Here is a 23,140-nt window from a genome sequence, read left to right on the forward strand (position 1 = left end):
TGGGGGTTTGAACCCACAACCTCAGGGTGCTGAGACTGTAGCTTTAACCACTGCGCCACACTCTCCCCTCATGGACATTTATATTACGTAGGTGTTTAAACGACTATCATATCTCCCCTCCAAAGTATACAGATTTAGATCTTTAAGCCTGTCCCCATACGCCTTATCACGAAGACCACACACATTTTAGTAGCCTTCCTCTGGACCGACTCCATCCTTTTCATATCTTTTTGAAGGTGCGGCCTCCAGAATTATACACAATATTCTAAATGAGGTCTCACCAGAGTCATCAGTGCCTCCTTTTTCCTACAGGCCATACCTCTCCCTATGCAACCTAGCTTCTAGGTTTTGCCGTCAAGCAAAGGTGCTCTTCTTTGTGTGAGGGGATTCTAGCTTCCAGTTCAGACTTCCCTTGATTCTCCCTTGTTGCTTTCACTAATGAAAAAAGTGACAATAATAATAATTGTTTGTGCTTTCATTCAAAAAGATATATAAAATCTAAACTTATCTGAGTCCAAAAAGGATTATAGTTACTACCTGACAGAGCTCCGTTTCGTTACCTTCTTCAGGGGCAGAAACAGGTTCATTCTTTTCATGCCATATTCAGGCAGCTGTTGTCTCTTGAATCACTTCTTGCGCCTGTCCTAAAAGACAGCGTCCATACGTGATACGCTTCTAAATTTTCTATAACAGACATAGGTGCTCTCCCTGTGAGCTGTTTGTAGGGGGCTTAGGCCCTCTGTAAAGATTTTTGCCAAATTTCTTATACTTCAGTTTTAAAAGAGCCATTTTCCACACATGCTACATGCTTTACATGCAGCTGTATAAGATTATCACTTTAATATTAAGATCTATTAACAGAGTTTTTTAGGCAGCTCTCCTCAAACTTATTCCTTCCTCGAGCTGGCCTTCCTTCCATCACCATCAGCTGCTTTCTTTCTCCTTTTGGACCACCTTCCCAGCTTTTCTCCTCACACTCTCCAACCTACCAGCAATATATCACATTCCTTTGACCAAGGCCTGGGCCCTGACATAACAGCATCAGCCTGAGCAGACTCACTCTGATATAAAAAGAATTCAGACTGGAGGGAGGACAGGTTCCCAGCTTACCTTGTTTCATTGGGTCTGGCTGATTGACTGGTCTTTGTGGTATTGCTTTATCACCCCACAGTCATATGCTTAGGATCTAATAACTCTATCCATACCTCTATCCCCAATGCTCTTGATCTGGGGGAAACATCTCAATAGTAGTCAACACATTTATAGTTTGTCCACCATCCCAATGGTCCCCACCCGTCATTATCGGTATTACAGATGAGGAGACAGGTGGACAAAGCAAAACTATAACTACTTTTTATTGGATATAACCCAAGTATTTTGAAGCTGTTTTATATTATTCTGTCTCTTTTTTTTTTTAAGTGTGGTAACTTAGGGCTTCTTGAAAACCTTATTGATTGCAACTGTTCACCTGGAGATCCAGGATTTGCTGGCTTTGATGATGCAAAGGTAAGAGATGCCCTATCGGTGACTAGGGAAGCAAGAATATACCTCAGTGAATTTACCCTACGATAACCAATGTGAATGTTAGTAAATTTTGGCAAAATCAGCATATATTAATGAAAATAAAATACTTATAAGTTGAACTTAAAAACAGGTTAGTGCTGTCTCTCTTGACACATGCAGTAACAATGAATTTTTGTAAAATAAAATTTTTGTAAAATCTATTCCTTAACCACATTACCTTTGAGTTCTATGCAGTTTACAAAAGATTAGCTAAAAATACTACAAATAATTAATAAAGAAATTAAGAGCCCAGAACTTGTTAGAACAAGCAAGTTTTCAGTAATGTTCTGAATTGAAAATAAGAAGCTGAAGAAAGTAACAAAGATTTGAAATCCTTATCCCATATTGCAGACTGATAGGAAAGCATGCGATCACAATAATTTTTAAGTTTACAACCCTTCACCATAGGGAAAGTCAATAAGGCTTTAGAGCTTCAAGAGTGTTTTTGAATGGAAAAACAGAATAAATCAATCATATAAGACAGGGCTGCCTCTACTCGATAATAGATGCAATCCAGCACCAATCCAATCCAAACCTTACGGCCTCTTTTACAAAGCTGCACAAGCGGCTGTGCTGCGCTAACGGCCCCGAAGCCCATAGAGATTTAAAGGGCTTTGGGGCTGTTGCCGCACGGCAACCACTAGCACGGCTTTGTAAAAGAGGCCGTTAGTCTTGTATACCGGGTCATTCCAAATATCGGACTCGATCAGGTTCACAAAATTAATTAAAAAAGACAAAGGAAAGAATAATTGGACAGAAAATTCATCAGTTGCAATCCCTTATTTATCAATTAAAAATTTCTGGAAAAGATATGTCTTTAAAGTTTTCTGAAAAACTGTCAGAGAAGGGAGAAATCTAATTTCTGAAGGAAGATCATTCCAGATTTTTATCAAGGCAAATGACATAGAGTGATAAAGCCTACCTAAGGTTTTAATACCCCTAATAGAAGAGAATACTAATTTAAATTTGTGTATTCCTACCACTAGCTGGGGGAAAAGAAATAATAATCTTGAATAACTGTTGCTACTGTTGATATGACTGAAGTTTCCCAGCAGCAAATGATTAATAAACAAAGAGAATTTCTTTGCTTAGAGAAAAATTAGAGGCAAACTGGAAGAAGAGCTTGAAGGTGATAGAACAGAAGTTGTAAAGTATTTCAATCTCCTGGGCTCTTTCGTAAACAAAGAATCAACTAGCAGGGAAGAAATACTCTGCAGAATAGCACTGCGTTACTCTTCAATGAAGGTTTTTGACAAAGTATTCAAAGGCAAGGAAATAGCACTCCAAGCAAAGACCACACACACTCATTTTCTCAGTGGCCAATTACAGATGTGAAAGCTGGACCTAAAGACAGAAAGAAGATTGACTCATTTGAGCTTTGGTGCTGGTGAAGGATTTTATGTGTGCCGTGGACCACCAGAAGAACTAACAAACCGATTCTGGAAGAGATCAAACCAGCTAGGTTACTCGAAGCCCAAATGATGAAGTTATGACTGTCTTATTTTGGTCACACTGTCAGAAGAGAAAGATCATTGGAGAAGGACATCATGTTTGGAAGATCGAAGGAACAAGGCGAAAAGGACTACAGTCAGATGACTGGACATGTTGAAATCAACCATGGGGATGACTCTGGAGGACCTTACCAGACTAGCACAAAACCGATCTCTTTTTAGATTTGTAATTCATCAAGTCACTAGGACTCGAGCATGAGTTGATGGCACCTAACTAAACTAAAAACTAGGAAGAAGAGGAAAAATGGCTCTATCTTTAGCTGAGCTGTCATGGGAAGCATGGGAAAGGATGGAGAGGAGGGAAACCGATAGGAAAATGCTTTTGACCGATATATTTTTGTGACCTACAACCCAACATGGCCATGTTTCGCCTGGACAGCTAAGTCAGGAGCAAACATATAGGGGTTTCTTTCTGGATATAAACCCTATGAGTAAACATCAAACTATAACACAGCAATTTTCTCTTCTATGCAGCAACAGCTCCACCACACAGTCAGGTTGTATGTTATAATAAACTGCATTTCTCCTCAATTTGATCTGCTTGTGTTTCTTCTGATCATGTGGCATATCTTTGCCTCTAACTGTTCTGTGCGATATTTTTTCTTTTACAACTGTTCAGACCATGAGCTTACTCTGGAGGTCTAAACTTACGTGTATAAGTTATCTAGATAGCAGAGAAAATGGCTGCTATCTAGAATTTTTTTTTGCCTTCCCTCACTCCACCCCATACTCAGCCCCATAGTATAAGAACATAAGAATAGCCTTACTGGGTCAGAAAAATTCTCACCCAGTCTTCATAAAGGCCAAAGCAAGAAGTACCTGGCACAACTACAAATAGTTATTAGCAAAGAGAAAGGTGGTATAAAGGATAATTTATGATATTTACTTTAAACAATCTTCTTTTGCACATCAGTGTCCTAATTTATAAATGATTAATATTTCACTCTTATTCGCCCACTATTCTAATCATTTTAGATGATACCCTAATTTAACAATAGAACTCATCCCCAAATTTAATAAAGAGGTTGAAGTATCATAAAATATGCATTGTTCTCAGTAAAGAGATCTCTTATAACTTAGCTGTTATTTCAAGTCCTCATCCTGAATGCATGTGATGTAATCATTTACTTCATAACCTCCTTCCTAACCTTAATTTTTTTTTATTTTTAATTAATTTAAAAAGCTATTTAACTAACTGGGGGTGCAACCCTTTAATCAATTTTTAAATATTGTTTCATTTATTATTGTATTATCAAATCTTAAAATCCATTTTTTTAATTATGTGCTTTTGAATATGTACTTTATAGAAGAGCAACAACACTTATCTTAGTGGCCTTCCAGCCGAACCAACGTTGGGGGACAATGATGTGCAAAAGAAGATTGTTTAAAGTAAATATCACAAATTATCCTTTAGACCCCCTTTCTCTTTGCTAATAGATATTTAGTTGTGGGTTGGATAATCTAGAACAGGGGTAAGGAACTCCAGTCCTCGAAAGCCGTATTCCAGTCGGGTTTTCAGGATTTCCCCAATGAATATGCATTGAAAGCAGTGCATGCAAATAGATCTCATGCATATTCATTGGGAAAATCCTGAAAACCCGACTGGAATACGGCTCTCAAGGACCGGAGTTCCCTACCCCTGATCTAGAAGTTGATCTGTGTGTGTGGTTTGAGGAAAACTCCAAATAGTAGCAGCATTCCATGCTACTGATCCAGGGCAAGCAGTGGCTTCCCCCATGTCTGTCTCAACAGCAGACTATGGACTGTTCCTCTAGGAACTTGTCCAAACCTTTTTAAAAACTAGTTACATTAACTGATCTTACCACATCCTCTGGCAACGCGTTCCAGAGCTTAACTATTATCTGAGTGATAAAAATATTTCCTCCTATTGATGTTAAAAAAGTTTTACTCTCTAACTTCATTGAGTGTCCCCTAGTTTTGTAAATCTTGATGCAGTAAAAATCGATCCACTCAGGATTTTGTAGACTTCAATCATATCTCCCCTCAGCCATCTCTTTTCCAAGCTGAAGAGCCCTAATATTTTTAGTCTTTCCTTATACGAGAGGAGTTCCATCCCCTTTATCATCTTGGTTGATCTTCTTTGAACCTTTTCCAGTGCTGCAATATCTTTTTTTGAGGTAAGGAGGCCAGAACTGAACACAGTACTCAAGGTGAGGTTGCACCATTGAGTGATACAGAGGTGCTAAAACATTCTTAGTCTTGTTTACCATCCCTTTTCTAATAATTCCTAGCATCTTATTTACTTTCTTGGCCATTGCCGCACATTGGGTGGAAGGTTTCAGTATATTGTCCACAATGACACCCAGATCTTTTTCTTGAGCGCTGACCCCAATGTTGACCCTAGCATTCAGTAGCTATGATTTGGATTATTCTTTCCAATGTGCATCACTTTGCATTTCTCCACATTAAATTTCATCTGCCATTTGGACATCCAGTCTTCGTGCAGTTTTTATAGTCCGTATACGTTTTAACAACTTTGAACAGTTTAGTGTTATCTGCTGATTTAATCACCTCACTCGTAGTTCCAGTTTCCAGATCATTTATAAATAAATTAAATAGCACCAGTCCCAGTATAGATCCCTGAGGCACACTGCTATCTACCATCTTTCATTGAGAAAAATGGACATCTAACCCTACCCTTTGTTTTCTATCCAGCAGAAAGGTTTCCTCTATAACCCAGCTCATGTTACACTGAAATGAAAATAAACCATGTTGAAGCTCCTTATGATCAGTGCTATGAGATACAGGTGTGATATGAAGGGCTAGCTTCATGAGAGATGTCCTTCTAGCCCTTGGGAGATTGCTAAAGTTCTAGAGATGTAATGATGGATAAAAAGGGGGTGGGGTGGGAGTAATATGAAGTAGGGTATTAATTGAAAATTTTAATAAAATATCACTAGTTCCATGTTTTCTGGGTTTCATTGAATTATGGTCAGTTATTTCATTTTTGGTTTTGAATAGGGTTTTCAAGGAGCCAAGGGAAAACAAGGATCTCAAGGGCAGCCAGGGCTACAGGTACGAGTGCGCTTTCACATTGTGTTATGTTTCTGTTAAACACTGTTTAAGAACATAAGATTTGCTGCTGTTGGGTCAGACCAGTGGTCCATCATGCTCAGCAGTCAACTCACGTGGCGGCCCTTAGGTCAAAGACCAGTGCCCTATTTGAGTAAAGCCTTACTAGCATATGTTCTGTTCCAGTAGGAACTTATCCAACCTCGTCTTGAATCCCTTGAGGGTGTTTTCCCCTATAACAGCCTCCGGGAGAGCGTGCCAGACCTCCACCACTCTCTGGGTGAAGAAGAACTTCCTTACGTTTTATGGAATCTTTTCCTTTCTAACTTAAGCGAGTGCCCTCTCGTTCTCTTCACCTCAGAGAGGGTGAACAATCTCTCTGTCTCTACTAAGTCAATTCCCTTCAATATCTTGAATATTTCGATCATGTCCCCTCTCAGTCTTCTCTTTTCAAGGGAAGTTTCTCTAGCCTCTTGTAGTCAAACAGAAGCACAGTCATGCATTCTATACAAATTTATTAAGTCTAAGGTACAATTCAGAGGTGTTGCTAGGTATTTAAAATTCAGGGTTGAGCCCATAGTACCTCCCTCCCTCACACACACACACCAGTGTTTAGTTTCCAAGTTTATTAATTATTTATATACTGCTTATCCATGGAGGTTGTTTAAGTTTACTCAGGTACACATAAATAAAGGTACACTCATAACTTATAGCATTCTGCAAATTACACACATGCGAGTCTTGCCTACGCTCTGCCTGGATTCCACCTATGACTACACCTGCCTATAAAACAGGGGCTATGTAAACAGTGGCATAGTAAGGGTAGGAGGCGCCTGAGGCGGTGGTGCCCTCCTCTCCGTGTCCTGCTCCTTCCACGTCCCCCACCACCACCACTCCTTTCCGCCCCCCCCCCACTCCATACTCATACTCTCCCTCTAGAGGGTATCTCTAAATCTTCACCAGCACAAGTGACTTCTCCAGCATGCTCCTCACGTGAGCATTGGATTTCCCTCTGATGTCACTTCCTGGCTCCGTAATTCGGAGGAGAGCCAGGCTGGCCCAAGCAACAGGCAGGAGAAGTTGCTCGCGTTAGCGAAGATCTGCAAAGGTACAGGGTGGGTGGAGGGATGACACGAGTGTGGCAAGATGGAGACGGAAATGAGCCGGTGCCCCCACTGACATAGTATCCGGGGTGGTCCGAACCCCCAGCCCCTCCTCTTACTACACCACTGTATGTAAGATATGCCGGTATTTACAGAACACTTATAAACGGCACAAATTAAATCTTTAACCCGAGAAGCATACAAGTACCTATATTAAATCTCAGGAAAACAAACCCCCCAAAAGATTTCTTAAACCCAATTTAATCTCCCTCAAACAACCTTTCAAAACACACTCGTACCATTTTAATAAACTTTAACAAAACTTCAGACGTGCCACTCCAAGCTTAGTTAACCTCTCATTGCAAGGAGTTTTACGCACCAACCTCCTCATTAGTTTTGAAAAAAAAAATCAGTTTTTTTAAATTTTTTACTTACTTATCAAACCTTTAAATAGTAATAAAATATATAAATATATATAAAGCTTTTAAACCCTAAACCCCTCATTTAGCTTTATCAGGGTAAATATAGACATATACTCATCTTAGCATATTCAAAATGCATTCTGTCCGTCGGCCAAGGGGAGTGAATCCAAAATGTTTTGCCTAATAACAGCTGCTTTTTCAAGGATTCCCCCTGCAGTAGCAACAGAACATAATTTAAACTAAGATAATAAAATCAGGCATAACAAAAACTAACTAAACATTCTCATCTCTAACTGTTGAATCAAATGGATGCCCCAAGGTTCTGGACATACAGCTGAAAGGCCCCACCCCTCTTTATATAACTTCCTTTCAACTGACATGATACTCCCTCTCATATCCAAGGACCAATCAGATTAAAGAAAGCCATTCAATCTCCTGATTTAGCCCAAAGAGCACTACTGTATTTAATGTATTTAAAGATTGTTCCTTAAAATTTAAAGCTTTTTCTTTGCTCCTGCCCTCCCTACCACTTTAACTGTATCAATCACACGCCATCTGATGTCCTTTACTTCATGCTTACATTGCTGCCAGTGTAACCAACGGGGCTTGAAGTACCTCCCCAAAATGTGGGATTTAAGTTCGTTAAGACAAATTTTTATAGGACGACTTGTCCGTCCTACATAAACAAGATTACAGGGGCATATAATAATATATACCACCCAAGTACTGTTACAGTCTGTGTTACCCCCGACTATAAATAACACGATTAGTTTGAGGATATCTCCAACTATCACCTACCAAGGTTTGACAACTCCACTGACATCCTGTACAGGTTTCATGAGTATAAACAGAAACTACCCCAAACTAAGATGAAACGAAAAAGTAACCTGCAGTTTTAGCCCTAGTATAGGCAATCATTGGGAAATCTTTAAAACAGCACTTAGGTTGATATTTGGCATTTATTGTGGGACAGGATCCTGGCTAGGCCTAGTTGCTTCGCTGAATCCCAGTCTCAAAGTTTAAATAAAGGTGGTGGAACACAGCCCTCAGTGCCTCCCAAGAATTGCACACTGAGATTTCCTGGTTGATCAAAACAAAACACTTTACTGGAAAACAAAACTCCAAGCACAATTTCAAAATGGCACGAGCAAAAAGGACAAGCTTCCATGAATTCAATTCATTCCTCTTAGGAAGCAAATAAGTCCCACTTTAGCACAAGCCGTGCTTTCAAAGTCAGTCTAGTAGTCAGTGGCGTACCTAGGGTATGTGGCACCCGGGGCCCATCATTTTTTGACACCCCCCCCCCCCCCCCATGTAAAAAAATTTTTTTTTTTTTTTTTTTTGCAATAACCATGAAATGGAATAAATGGTCAGAATAGAAACAGGCAGTGAAAATTTTCTTTTATTGAACCTCATATATGTAACCATTATTCCAAACATAACATAACATAAATTATGTCTAAATTGTCATGACATTAGAAGTACATATGGAGTAGTTGCAGGTGATGCTTGGGACAGTTCTGATTGTGTTAGTTCGGTTTTATGTGTTTTTTGAATAGAAGGGTTTTTATTTCTTTTTGAAGGTTTTGCAGTCTGTGGTTGATATCAATTGGTTGTAGAGTTGGGGGTCGAGTGTTGCAGCTCGAATGGCTAGGAGGTTGTCGAACAGTTTTTTTCTTTTGACGTTTTTGGTTGGAGGGTGTGTGAATGGTGCACAAGTTCTCCTATGTCTGTTTGAAGTGGATTGAATTATTTAGCTGAAGAAATTAGTTACCCCCCATTCCACACACATTAATTCTCTTCCATTTTTGTTCCCATTATAAAAAACACTGATAAGTTCCCAGAAAAAAAATACATTAAAATAAGAAGTGAAAACAAAGGCCCCTACAGATGAGAACATAACATAAGAATAGCCTAACTGGGTCAGACCAATGGTCCATCATGCCCAGTAGCCCATTCTCATGGTAGCCAATCCAGGACACTAATACCTGGTCAAAACCCAAAGAGTAGCAACATTCCATGCTACCGATCCAGGGCAAGCAGACACTTCCCCCATGTCTTAATAACAGATTATGGACTTTTCCTCCAGGAATTTGTCCAAATCTTTCTTAAAACCAGCTACACTATCTGCTTTTACCATAACTTCTGGCCACTTCATTTTTAAGTTTAGATCTTTCCTTTCAAACAGAGACCTTGCTAGATGTCAAATACAGCACAAGGTAACTTCACATGGACTTAGCTGTGCAGGAAATGTGAATCTCCTCATACACCCACCATATAGTGCAAAAATGTGCAAAGGTCTGTTTTTTTCTTTCGATCACTACATAGCCTAATGCCACACAAGCAGCGCTGTTACAAACATATTCTGTAGGTCAATGCTAAGGATAACAAAGTTTCCTTCCTTGGACCAGAAGGAGATAAACCACTGGAAGAGATCCCAAAACAACACCCAAAGACCCACTCAGTGTGTGAATCAGTTGAGTGGAGTGGACTAACTGGGGGGTGGAAATGGGCCCGTAGTTTGCTCAGCAGAATTTCCCAGACCACCTCTTCCTCTCAACACATTGACACGCTGCCACCATCACCACTAGGAACACCTCACTGGGTAGGCCAGCTATGCTATAAACTTTATAAAACACATTATTATATTTTCTTATAAAGCACATATTTTAACTGACCTCTCTGACATCCTCAGCCTTTCCATTCACAAAAATAGAAGGAAGAAAAGTTCCCATTTCCTGCTGTCTCATGTCCCCGGCCTATACAATATTTTTTTTCTGCAGACCCTTCAAAAGTCTGACCAAATCCTCGTTTCACTTGCATTATAAAGTACTGAGGATGCCATCTCTCCCCAATCCCAGGTCCTAAAGTCTAAGACAGTAGCGCAAACTAATGCTGCCAGATACAGGAAAAAAAAATTTTGATTCGATTCAGCCCTATTGAATTGGTTTTTCAATTCGATTTTCCTGCCCAGTTGGGTGATTTTTTTCAAAACTCCTGGTGGGTTTTATAGCTTTTTCACCCCCTTTGGCTTCTCCTAACCACACTGGCGCTGTGGTGTAAATAAAATAAAGAAACAAAAAGGACTTTTCCTCTTTCTGTTAAATCCTAGCTCACGTTTGCAGTCCAACACCAGCTCTGGCAGGATACACATTTCAAATCTGACATGTTATAATCACAAAACAGAAAATAAAATTAATTTTTCTACCTTTTGTTGTCTGGTTATATTTCAAATTTTGTTGGTCCAAGGCTCTGGTTTTCTTCTGATAACTTGCTTGCCAGGGTCTCCTTCTTTCTGCATGCTAACCATCCATCTGCCAACTCTGTCCTCCCTTTCCATTTCCCTTCCCTTCCCAGGAAGTCTGGTATCTTTCCTTTTTTTCATCTCCCTCCACAGATCCACCTTTTCTTAAATACCCTTTCATCCGGCATCTCTCCCTCCTTCCCCACCATCCCAGAGTCCACCATCTCTCCGTTTCTTTTCCTAATTACCCTCCTATCCAGTATCTCTATCCCTCCTCCACACCATCCCTTGTGTCCAATTTCTCTCCCTTTCTGTTCCTTCCCTCCCTAAATCCCATGGTCCATCATCTCTCTCCCTCTCCTCTATTTTCAGACCCATTATTTCTTCCCCCCCCCCAAAGTTTGGCATATGCATGTCTCTTTGAACACCCCCTTCCCTCTGTGTACTTCTAAATCATGGTCCCCCCCCCAAAGGCCTGTCCCCCCCTTAAAGGTCTGCCTGTCCCACCTTGAAGGCCTGCACCCCCCTTGAAGGCCTGTCCCTTCCCCTTGTAGGCCTGTCCCCCCCTTGAAGGCCTGCCTGCCTGTCCCCCCCTTGAAGGTCTGCACCCCCCGAAGGTCTGCACCCCCCGAAGGCCTGCACCCCCCGAAGGCCTGTCCCCCACTTGAAGGCCTGTCCCACCCCCTTGTAGCTTCTCCCCCCCCCTTGTAGGCCTTTCCCCCCTTGAAGGCCTGTCCCCCCTTGAAGGCCTGCACCCCCTTGAAGGCCTGCACCACCCCCCTCGAAGGCCTGCACTCCCTTGAAGGTCTGCACCCCCCCCGAAGGCCTGTCCCCCACTTGAAGGCTTGTACCACCCCCTTGTAGCTTCTCCCCCCCTTGTAGGCCTGTCCCCCCCTTGAAGGCCTGCCTGCCTGCCTTTCCCCCCCTTGAAGGCCTGCACCCCCTTGAAGGGCTGCACCCCCCCCGAAGGCCTGCACTCCCTTGAAGGTCTGCACCCCCCCGAAGGCCTGTCCCCCCCTTGAAGGCCTGTCCCACCCCCTTGTAGGCCTGTCCCCCCCTTGTAGGCCTGTCCCCCCTTTAAGGCCTGCCTGCCTGCCTTTCCCCCCCTTGAAGGCCTGTCTCCCCCTTGAAGGCCTGCACCCCCCTTGAAGGCCTGCACCCCCCCTTGAAGGCCTGTCCCCCCCTTGTAGGCCTGTCCCTCCCCTTGTAGGCCTGTCCCCCCCCTTGTAGGCCTGTCCCCCCCCTTGTAGGCCTGTCCCCCCCCTTGTAGGCCTGTCCCCCCCTTGAAGGCCTGCCTGCCTTTCCCCCCCTTGAAGGCCTGTCTCCCCCTTGAAGGCCTGCACCCCCCTTGAAGGCCTGCACCCCCCCTTGAAGGCCTGTCCCCCCCCCTTGTAGGCCTGTCCCCCCCCCTTGTAGGCCTGTCCCCCCCTTGTAGGCCTGTCCCCCCCTTGAAGGCCTGCCTGCCTTTCCCCCCTTGAAGGCCTGCACCCCCTTGAAGGTCTGCACCCCCCCAAAGGCCTACACCCCCCCCCGAAGGCCTGCACCCCCCTGAAGGCCTGCCTGCCCCCCCTTGAAGGCCTGCACCCCCCCCCCGAAGGCCTGTCCCCCCTTGAAGGCCTGCCTGCCTGCCTGTCACCCCCTACCCCTTGAAAGCCTGCTTGCCTGCCCGCCCGCCCCACCCTGAAGGCCTGATGCCCCGACCCACCCCGAAGGACCGCTCGCCCCCCTGGCCTCCCCGCACCACCTATGAACAGCCGCAGCAGGATCGCGAAGTCAGCGTCAGCGATCCCTGCGCTGCTTCCTGCGCCACGGTCCCGCCCCTCCTCTGACGTCAGAGGAGGGGCGGGATCGCGGCGCAGGAAGCAGCGCAGGGATGCTGACGCTGACTTCGCGATCCTGCTGCGGCTGTTCATAGGTGGTGCGGGGAGGCCAGGGGGGCGAGCGGTCCTTCGGGGTGGGTCGGGGCATCAGGCCTTCAGGGTGGGGCGGGATCGCGGCGCAGGAAGCAGCGCAGGGATGCTGACGCTGACTTCGCGATCCTGCTGCGGGCTGCTTCACAGATGGTGCAGGAAGGTCAGTGGGGCGAGCGGTCCTTCGGGGGTGGCGGGGGACTGAACGGCAAGGCCGGGAACACCCCCTTAGGGCTGGTACCCGGGGCGGCCCGCCCCCCCCTAGGTACGCCACTGCTAGTAGTCCATCAACAAAAGTCCTACAGCTGCCTAAAATCGGGACACACTTTTGGAGAATCAGGGCCTTAGTGCTAATCCTTAATGTGCATATGCGAATGTTAGAGAACACTTTATAGAATGACCCCCCCACCCCCACCCCAGGTGGCATTCTGCCTACTCAGGTCCAACACAAACAAGCTACTGGCAATGTAAATCAGTTGGCAGGAAAGACAACATACAAATACACAGTTCCATGTTGTTAAGAAAACACCCCCCCCCCAGAGGATTAGTGGATTATTTTCTCTTCTTTCCTTTTGATAGGCAAATGTCTGTAGATGTGTGACGTTCACTTTCTAAAAGCATGGTACACTTCCAGAGCGCAGCAGATCCTCTCTGCTTCACCTCATGTCCTTTCATACGAATGTGAAATACGATGAGGCTGAATCAGTATGTCTTGAATATCAGCATAGGAGACAGGGGCTGGGGTGTGTGCAAGGCCATGTGCGCTTAAGCAACTAGTGCCTGATTTGTAATAAATGTTAAAGGACATCTACCAGGGGCATAGTCAGAACTTAATTTTGGAGACGGCCTAATGTTGAACTTGGGAGTGAGGGCAAACATTTTCTCTCCCCTCCCCCTTCCATCCACCACTGCCACTGAAGAGATTTGCCACTGGAGCCCCCATTTGTGATGCTTGAACAGCAAGGAAACACCTCACTGACTTCCTGCTACACAGGCAGCATAGGTGGGGACTCTTGCTTGAGCATCCCCACCAGCCATGCATCTGGTGTCCTAAGAGGACCTGCACTCAAAGTGGGACTCCAGGCCCTCTCCCCGCTGAGACTTTACTTCTTCCATTCCCCAATGAGACTGTTATTGGAATGCTTCATCTCATGCTCATTTTTCACCTGAAGAAAGTTCTGCCTTCAAAAGTTGACCAAAAAAGTATAATCATATCCTTTTGTCTTGCTTTGTTATATTTTACTACTATTTTTACCTTTAGAGATTATATTTTAGTTTACATAAAAAAACTTTAAATCTCTTTGTCATGCACCATTTGCTATATTTACAGCTGTACTGCATTTTCTTTCTTTCTTCTCCTACCCCACCATAAAAGGGCTACCCAGGAATACCAGGTGATACCGGCGTGCAAGGTAATAAGGTAAGGATGTTTTGTCACTTCAGAACATTCATTTTAACCTTCTAGAGCAGTGGTCTCAAACTCAAACCCTTTGCAGGGCCACATTTTGGATTTATAGGTACTTGGAAGGCCTCAGAAAAAATAGTTAATGTCTTATTAAAGAAATGACAATTTTGCATGAGGTAAAACTCTTTATAGTTTATGTTTAAATCATTTTTATTAAAGCATAAACATAGCAATTAACAAAGCATAGCACAAATTTCAAATAGCATACAAAGCCAATCCCCACCCACCCAACCAACCCCCCCCCTCCCACCCTCCCACCCACCCCGGCAGCAGCGGTAACAAATCAAGAAAGATAAAGCAAAGGGGCAAAAAGAAGTCAATTAAGTACCCCAAAGTTGGTGTTGAACATAAGGAGTAAAAGTCAAGCTAAAAGGGTACCAGCACTGAGTGTATAAACGTCCAGCTTTAGTTGACAAGTCCATCACTTCACGACGTTCCAGTAGCATTTGATGTAACATTAATGCTCTCCATTGAGGGACTGTCGGAGGTTGTGGTGAAAGCCATTGCAACAAGATACATTTTCGTCCCAGCAATACAGTTTTCCTTAAGAATGCTGCACAACCTGGTCTCGGTGGATGAAATCGAATCTGCATCGTGAAAAGGAAGTTTGGGTGCAATCTCCAAGAGCAATGCCAAAGTCGTGCCACTAAGGACACTAGCTGTATCCAAAAGGAAGAGATCATGGGGCATGACCAAAACATATGTCCAAACGATGCCATAGAACCAGCACATTTCCGGCAACTGTGATCCGCACTTATCCCAATCACATGCGCCCTCTTGGGCGTACAGAAGGCTCTCAGCATAAATTTGTAATTTCTTTCCCTCTCAATCGAGGACACCGTCGTGTTCCTTCCCGAACGAAAGCCTCTGCGAATCACCTCCGCTGCAATGGGCAATTGGAGATCAGCAGACCACCTCTGAGCCAGGGCAAGAAAGTCCAATTCACCCGCCCGTTTCTGTAGCCCCTTATGGAAGAATCTGAGGGACATTGACTCAGGAGCTGTGAGGGCAATCGCTTCTTGCAATCTGTCTTGTATATCCTCCTGCAACCTCCCCGTTGTCAAGGACTGTAAATAATGTGTAAGTTGTCGATACGCAAACCAGTCCATAGGTGAGAGCCGAAACTGCGTTTGTAGGTCTCTGAAGGGAATCGGTGAACCATTATCTTGTACGGTCTGTGACACATATTGGAGGCCCTCACGAGACCAGCGTCTGAACACCGCAGAGTCCATGCCAGGTAAGAAATCACCATTTCCAATCAATGGAAGGCAAGGTGTATGATGAGGAGAAATCTGCAAGCCCTTACACAACAACCTCCATGCTGTACGCATCGCTGGCAAAAGTGGGTGGGACTTCAGCTGAGGTAAGTCTGGTAACTGAGGAGCATGGAGAAGATAGCTAAAATGATAGGGCTGGAAGGAAAAATGTTCAATCACAGGCATAGAAAAATCAGAAGTGTCACAGAACCAGTCATGGATGTGACGTAATTGACATGCTAGGTTAAACCGAGATACACATAGTAATCCCAGCCCCCCTTGGTCCACTGGAAGCCTCAACTTAGCCAAAGAAATCCTCGCTCTTTTACCCTGCCATAAATATTTAGAGAGATGGGAGTTATGAAGTGCAGTGTGAGATGTGGTTAACATGAGAGGGAGCATTTGTAGGACATATGTCCATTGAGGCACAACCATCATGTTATAAAGAGCTATTCGGCCTGACAGGGAAATAGGGAATGTCCGCCAGCCATGCAGTGTAGTAGCAGTTCGATGAAGCAGGGGTGTTATATTTGCGGAATAGAGTCTATTCAAATTTTGGGGGATAATTACACCCAAATATGTCAACGAGGAAGTAGCCCACTGTAGGGGAAAGTCACCCGGCCAAGTGTATCTCACCTCTGGAAAAGTGGGTAGTGCTAAAGATTTTTGCTTATTCAACTCCAAGCCAGAATAAATGTGGAACTCATCCAATAGTTCTAACGCTCTTGGTAGTGAGCTGTGTGGAGTATCCAATGCGAGTAAAAGGTCATCCGCAAAGGCCAGCACCCGTAGTTGCGACGTGCCCTCAGGTAAACCCACAAGTATATCATCCTTTTGTATAGTACGCAGCAATGGGTCTAAATACAGCAGAAAAAGCAAGGGGGATAGTGGGCAGCCCTGTCTTGTCCCCCTACCAATAGCAAAGGGAGAAGATCTCACTCCATTAACCAACACCGAGGCCGTCGGGCCATTGTAGAGTGCTTGTACAGAGGAGAGGAAGCTCGCGGGGATCCCGATATAGTTTAGGACCTGAAACAGGTAATGCCAGTTAACTTTATCAAAGGCTTTTGCTGCATCCAACCCGACAAGCAGTCCAGGGCGCTGTTCTAATTGTGCACGGGAAAGAGCTAAAAGTATGCGCCGGACATTAATGGTGGAATGCCTGTTGCGAACAAATCCCACTTGTTCCGGCACTATTATGGAGGGCAGAATAAGGGCCAATCTATCAGCTAGGATTCTAGCTAGGATCTTAACATCAACATTCAGGAGAGATATTGGTCGATAGGATTCTATGTCGTCTGGGGGTTTAGATGGTTTTGGAATCAAAGTAATCAGGGCGTCATTACTATGACGGGGAAAAACCCCCTGTTCCTGTATAACTATGTAATAATCCAAAAGAGTGTTACCTATACAGGGGGATAAGATCTTATAAAACTCGGGGGAGTAGCCATCCGGGCCCGGTGCTGTACAAGATCGCAGCTTTTGGATTGCCAAGGTCACCTCCTGTACATGTAACGGCCTGTCTAATCTGGATGTCTGGGCCACTGTCAGTCGAGGCAATCCCGCATCCGCCAAATAGTCCTGTACGTCGGGACCCGTGTACAAGCCAGGGGATGCATAAAATGCCTCAAAATATTTCTGAAAACCCGCCGCAATGTCCACCGACGAAGTCAAGAACCTCCCTGAGCTCTCCTTTATCATGGGTATGTATCTGGACCCCTTCCAACTTTTTGTTATGGCCGCTAGTAATTTACCCGCCTTGTTACCATATTTATGAAATTGAAATTTACGGTAAAACAAAAGTTTCTTGGTGCGTTCGTGGATGAGGGAGTTAAGCTCCACCAACGCCGCCCTGTACGCCTCGGTATTAGCCTCAGATGGAGCACGCAACAAATCCTGCTTCAACAGTGTCACTTGTCGTTCCAGGTATATTATGCGGTGTGCTATTCTACGGGTTCTAGTAGTGACATAAGCAATAATATCCCCGCGTAATACCGCTTTGGCCGCATCCCAAAATAAAGTTGGGTGGTCAACATGTTGGGCATTGTGTGTACAATAAGCCTCCCATTTTTCTTGTAAGAATTCCTGAAAATGAACATCTTTGTGTAAATAGGAGGGAAATCTCCATCCAGTTCCCGGACCCTGTTGACCTCCCAGTGCCACGTCAATCCAGATCATATTGTGATCCGATATCTCTAAAGGGCCTATCGTGGCCTCCGCGACCCTAGGAAACAAAGTCTCAGAGAGTAAAATGTAATCTAGTCTAGAAAAAGAACCGTGTGCTCTAGACTGGTGCGTATAATCCCGTTCAGTTGGATGTAATAGTCTCCAGGAGTCCACCAACCCCAAGGCTCTACACAAATAAGGAATGCCCTTTGTTTGTTGTACTCTGGTCATACACGTCGACCCAGAGCGGTCCATAGTGGGATTATGTACCTGATTCAGGTCACCCACCAAAATTAGGGGGCAGCCCAGATCCTGCACACAAATATTCACCAGATTCTGAAAAAATGCATGTTGATAGCTATTTGGACCATATCCCACCAATAGTCGGAACGTCCCACCAGGTCCCTCCACCCGCACCAATAGATACCTACCCTGAGGGTCACGTCGCAATACCCGCACTGTACCTAAGAAGCCCTTGCGAATCAATATGGCCACCCCAGCTCTCCTCCCTGGTGCAGAAGCAAAGTGTAAATCTCCGACCCACCCTCTCTGAAGTTTCCGGTGTTCACTATCAGTAAGCCTAGTCTCCTGTAAGCAAGCTATATCTGCAGAGTGATGTTTCAATTGAGAAAGTATTTTAGTGCGTTTTACGGGAGACGTTATTCCTGAAACATTCCAGGAAAGAATACGTAAATTACGATCACCCGTAAGGATCCCTATCCCTTCTATCAATAACACCACTTCTAGTAGTATGAAGAGTCCCGGGACACCCAGCCTCGCCCCGAGACCACACAATCCACTCCCAAGCAGACCACCCTCTCCGCTGGAAACCATGCAATAAAACAGAAAAAGCAGTAAACATACAAATATCCCCAAACCATACCGCTGCTGCCCCCAAGAAATCCCCAACCCCCTCTTCCCCGTTAACTAAGCCCAGAACCCCCATCTGGAGGAACTAGAGTCACAGAAATGATCACCCCCCAGGGCCTCCCTGACCTTCAAGTATCTGTCTATCTAACATAATATATGAAAAAACATTGTCCCTGCAAACAGCAATGAACACAAAAGGCTTATGCAGACACCAACCCCACCCAGCCTGTGTCCAAACCCAGGTTAATCCGCTCCCGGCTTCTTGGCGCCCAGTTGCTGCATGTAGACATCCGCCTCCTCTGGGGTCTGAAAAGTTTTCCAGACTCCATTACAGTGAATCCTCAATGTAGCTGGGTAGTTGAATTGAAAACGCTGTTTCAAATCCGCCAGGCGTGCACATAAAGGGTAGTAAGGTCGTCGCCGCTCCTGCAAAGCTATCGAGAAATCCTGGCTCAGTCGGACTGGCTGACCATCATAGTTCAGGTCATCCTTCTTGGCTCTATACTGGCGCAGCAACTCAATTTTGTGTTGGAAATTCAACAATTTCAATATCACAACACGCGGGCGCATGTCTAGGCCAGGTCGGGGGCCCAGCCGATGCGCCCGTTCTATGCGTAAGGGCCCCAGTGACGGTCTCAAAGTGAACTCATCCCGCAGCCAGGTCTCCAGTAATTCGGGTAAGGCTCTCTCCGGTAACGTCTCCGGAATGCCCATCAGACGCAGGTTAGAGCGACGAGATCTGTTCTCAAGATCATCAATCTTTTCATTCTGAGCCCTAACCTGTGCCTGCAGCGTGCTAATATCTGTGTCCCGCGCCGTCGAGGAGTCTTCCAGGTCAGACACTCTACCCTCCAGCTCCGCGGTACGAGCCGCCGCCGTAGCCAACAAAGTCTCAATATGAGCAATTTGGGAGGTGAGTGTCTCCATTTGGGGCCCCAATACCTGTGAGAGCGCTGTTTTAATATCGCTCAAAGCCGACTCAGTCAGGCTGGAGACCGCCGCCGCGGGACTCGCCGCCATCTTGGGCTCCACCGGTCTGGCACGTGGTCCGGTTTTTTTCGCCGATTTCTGCTGCATTAATTCCTGGGATCGGGTGAGATAACGATCCATATATGGAGGGATCGTACCCGGCGACTCTCGCTGCGATCGGGTCGGCAGGGTGTCAGGAAATTAGTCCAATTCGGCAGGGCTGCCCCGGAGTGAAACGAGGAGACGTCCTCACTCGTTCATATCATCACGTGACTCTCCCTATTCTACTCTTTATAGTTTATAAATCTTTCCTTTTGGCTGTCTTAATAATAACATTGTCATTTATAGCTAAAGAGACATGATCAAGAAACTCTTTTATTTTACTTTTTGTGATTATGATAAACATACCGAGGGCCTCAAATAGTACCTGGCGGGCCGCGAGGTTGAGACCACTATTCTAGAGTGATATCTATCATATATTAAGATAAGTAAAGGGCTTTACCAGTGTTTCAAGAATTGATGTATAAATATGACTAGCTGTTAATTGTAACTAGTTCTGTTTTTTTAAAGACAAGCCTGGTTTTCTGACAGGTTTCTGATGACTCCGGAGGTGCTCTGTGGGTATTGTGGGCAAGATGTGATAGAAGAGAGTGTGTGTTGTAATGCTGCTATTTTAATTGTAAATTGATTTGAGCTATGTAATCTTAACATATGCCAAATGATAATGAATGAATGTAACTCGTCTTGAGCTCAGATTTGGAAAAGCAAATGCCAAATTCAATCCAATATGTAGCACTTCAATCCAATCCGTAGCACTTCAATAAAACACATACACACAGAACTCCAACACATTTCAACAAAGGTGGAAACATATTTTTGATAGAGGAAAGTTAAAAATAAATTTTGACGAGTGTCTTATTTAGTTTTACATATAAATGTATATACAGTACAGTTATTCCACATAGTTGGGGACTTGCATTGAAGCTGTTTCTGGAACACTGCAGTCCTGCCACTAAATGTCACCTTTGTAGAAAATTTCTGATCCCTTCCCTCTCTCACCCACCCTCATCCTCCAGGCACTGTGACAACCACTGCCACCACAGCATCCTCATTTGACTCAGGGTATACAAATCCTAAGCCAGGAATAAAACCCATCATCATGTTAATGCTGCTTGACCTTAAAGAGATAGAAAGCAACGATGCCATGGGTTGCCCATCTTCCATATCAAGGTTTGACGTGTTTGGCAGTGGAGTGGAGGAGTGGCCTCGAGGATGGAGCAGCTGCCTCATCACCCTCAGGTTGTGAGTTCAACTCCCACTACAACTCCTTGTGACCCTGGGAAAGTCACTTAACACTTCATTGCCCCAGGTACAAAATAAGTACCGTATTTGCCGGCGTATAAGATGACTTTTCAGTACCTTAAAATCCTCCCCAAAGTCGGGGGTCGTCTTATACGCCGGGTACTGTTTACATGCCCTTACTTTACATTAGAGAGCTGCACGGGGACGCCCCTAGGGTCGCGGGGATCCCGTGGGGACGCCCCCTAGGGTCGCGGGGATCCCATGGGGACGCCTCCGAGGGTCGCGGGGCTGGATGTACTCAGTCTTCTGGATGTACGCGGCTCTTCTTCTCCCTACCTTCTCTGCTTGCAGCACAGAGCCGAACGGAAGTCTTCCCGACGTCAGCGCTGATGTCGGAGGGGAAGGAGGGCTTAAACAAAGCTTAAACAAAGCCCTCCCTCCCTTCGACGTCAGCGCTGACGTCGGGAAGACTTCCGTTCAGCTCTATGCTGCAGGCAGGGCAGATAAGGAGAAGGAGAGTAGCCTCGCGGTTCGAGTGGCTACCAAGGGAGAGGAGCGCCCCGCCCCGCCCCGGTTGCAGCACAGCCGGCCAGGTTCCCTTACTTTTGTGGCACTTCCCCGACCGACCGATAACAGCCCGGGTCCGACAATCCTCCCTGCCCTGTAGCCGCGAATCTAAATTACCTTCTTACAGCAGCTGTAAGAAGGTAATTTAGATTCGCGGTTAAGGGCAGGGAGGTTTGTCGGACCGGGGCTGTTGTCGGTCGGTCGGGGAAGTGCCACAAAAGTAAGGGGACCTGGCCGGCTGTGCTGCACCCGGGGCGGTAGAGAAGGTGTGCGGAAGAAGGTGTTATACGGCGAGTATATAACAAACTCTATATTTTAACTGTAAAAGTTGGGGGGTCGTCTTATACGCCCAGTCGTCTTATACGCCGGCAAATACGGTACTTGTCTAAAATATGTAAACCACTTTGAATGTGTAAACCACATAGAGAAAGCAGTATATCAAGTCCCATCCCCAATATCCCACACAATTCAAACCTCTGGTCAGGTCCTAGGTAGCAGAGAGAGAGGATATTGCCCAAAGCACCACTGTTCTCCTTTGGAAGGGTAGATTTGCAGCTCAAGATAGCTGCCCCTTTAAGCACTGCAGGGCTGCTGAGAGCATTAGCAGTACATTAACCTGCTAATGCTCTTAAGGAACATTAACTACACTTCCTGATATTTATCATAATCTGTATTATACAATTTCTTATGTTCTTATTCCAGAGGACGTTATAGGGCAGAGAACAGTTTTGGGGTTTAAGAAAGGATTGGACAATTTCCTTCTGGAAAAGGGGATAGAAGGGTATAGATAGAGGTTTACTACACAGGTCCTGGACCTGTTGGGCCGCCGCGTGAGCGGACTGCTGGGCGCGATGGACCTCAGGTCTGACCCAGCAGAGGCATTTCTTATGTTCTTATGTTCTTAATATTAATGAGCTGCTTTACATACATTTACATGCAATACAGCTTATTAATATTTCTCTCATATTCTGCAGGATTTTATTTTTTTTTTTACTATGAGCGATAATGCTTATGTGAGCATTTAATGTGCATTATTGTGTGAAGATAAGAAAATAGGAGTATAATCTCTGCAGAATCAACAAGGAAGCCAAAGAGAGCAGAGGTAGTCTAAGAAAGAAGGAACAGCAGTGATAGAGCAGCATAATTTTATTCAAGATGAACCCTACTTGACCAAGTTTTCACAACATTCTTCATCAGGGATTTATAAATATATATCAAAATATTAAAAATGAAAAACATAAAAAATTGAAATGTCAATCAAAATAAATATAAAAGAATATATATAAAAAGATTGACAAATACAATTTAGCATCAGCTTCTTCAATATGCACTATAGGAACCACAAAGTTGCATAATAAATTCCTGAATCACAATAAAACAATAAAATAAATATAAAATAGATTAAAATCATATTATAACATACAAATAGTAAAAAGACTTCAGTTGTATTGTGTGAAACCACTCTGTAACAGGTGTACCCTCTATGTCTGGACTCACGATTTGGGTAATTTGAAGCATTGTTCTGCTCAATATAGTTTACGAAAGCAATTCCAGATTTCCATTCATTAAATTTGGGAGATCCATTGCTTATCCATGGAAATGAGCTATGAAAACCAGATCTATTTTGGAGATCTGCTGGGTACTAATGAACTACACTGACCACTGTTGGAAACAGGATGTTAGGCTTGATAGAGATTAGTCTCTCAGCATTCTCTTTTTCCCATCATCCATTTTCCTCTCTGCACTGATTTGGGTTCTC

The 23,140-nt window shown here is 44.6% G+C and overlaps 1 protein-coding gene across 1 annotated transcript in view; it reads left to right on the plus strand.

Moving 5' to 3' along the window:
• Window positions 1–23,140, plus strand: part of LOC117354848 (collagen alpha-1(IX) chain-like) — an 89,087-nt gene that overhangs the window by 20,299 nt on the left and 45,648 nt on the right. The window contains exons 6-8 of the mRNA XM_033932815.1: window positions 1,420–1,506; window positions 6,057–6,110; window positions 14,162–14,206. Of these exons, the coding sequence (XP_033788706.1) occupies window positions 1,420–1,506; window positions 6,057–6,110; window positions 14,162–14,206 (186 nt within the window). The remainder of the gene's footprint in view (window positions 1–1,419; window positions 1,507–6,056; window positions 6,111–14,161; window positions 14,207–23,140) is intronic.

The sequence above is a fragment of the Geotrypetes seraphini genome, chromosome 2 (genome assembly GCF_902459505.1).
Source record: "Geotrypetes seraphini chromosome 2, aGeoSer1.1, whole genome shotgun sequence".
In the NCBI taxonomy this organism is placed as follows: domain Eukaryota; kingdom Metazoa; phylum Chordata; class Amphibia; order Gymnophiona; family Dermophiidae; genus Geotrypetes; species Geotrypetes seraphini.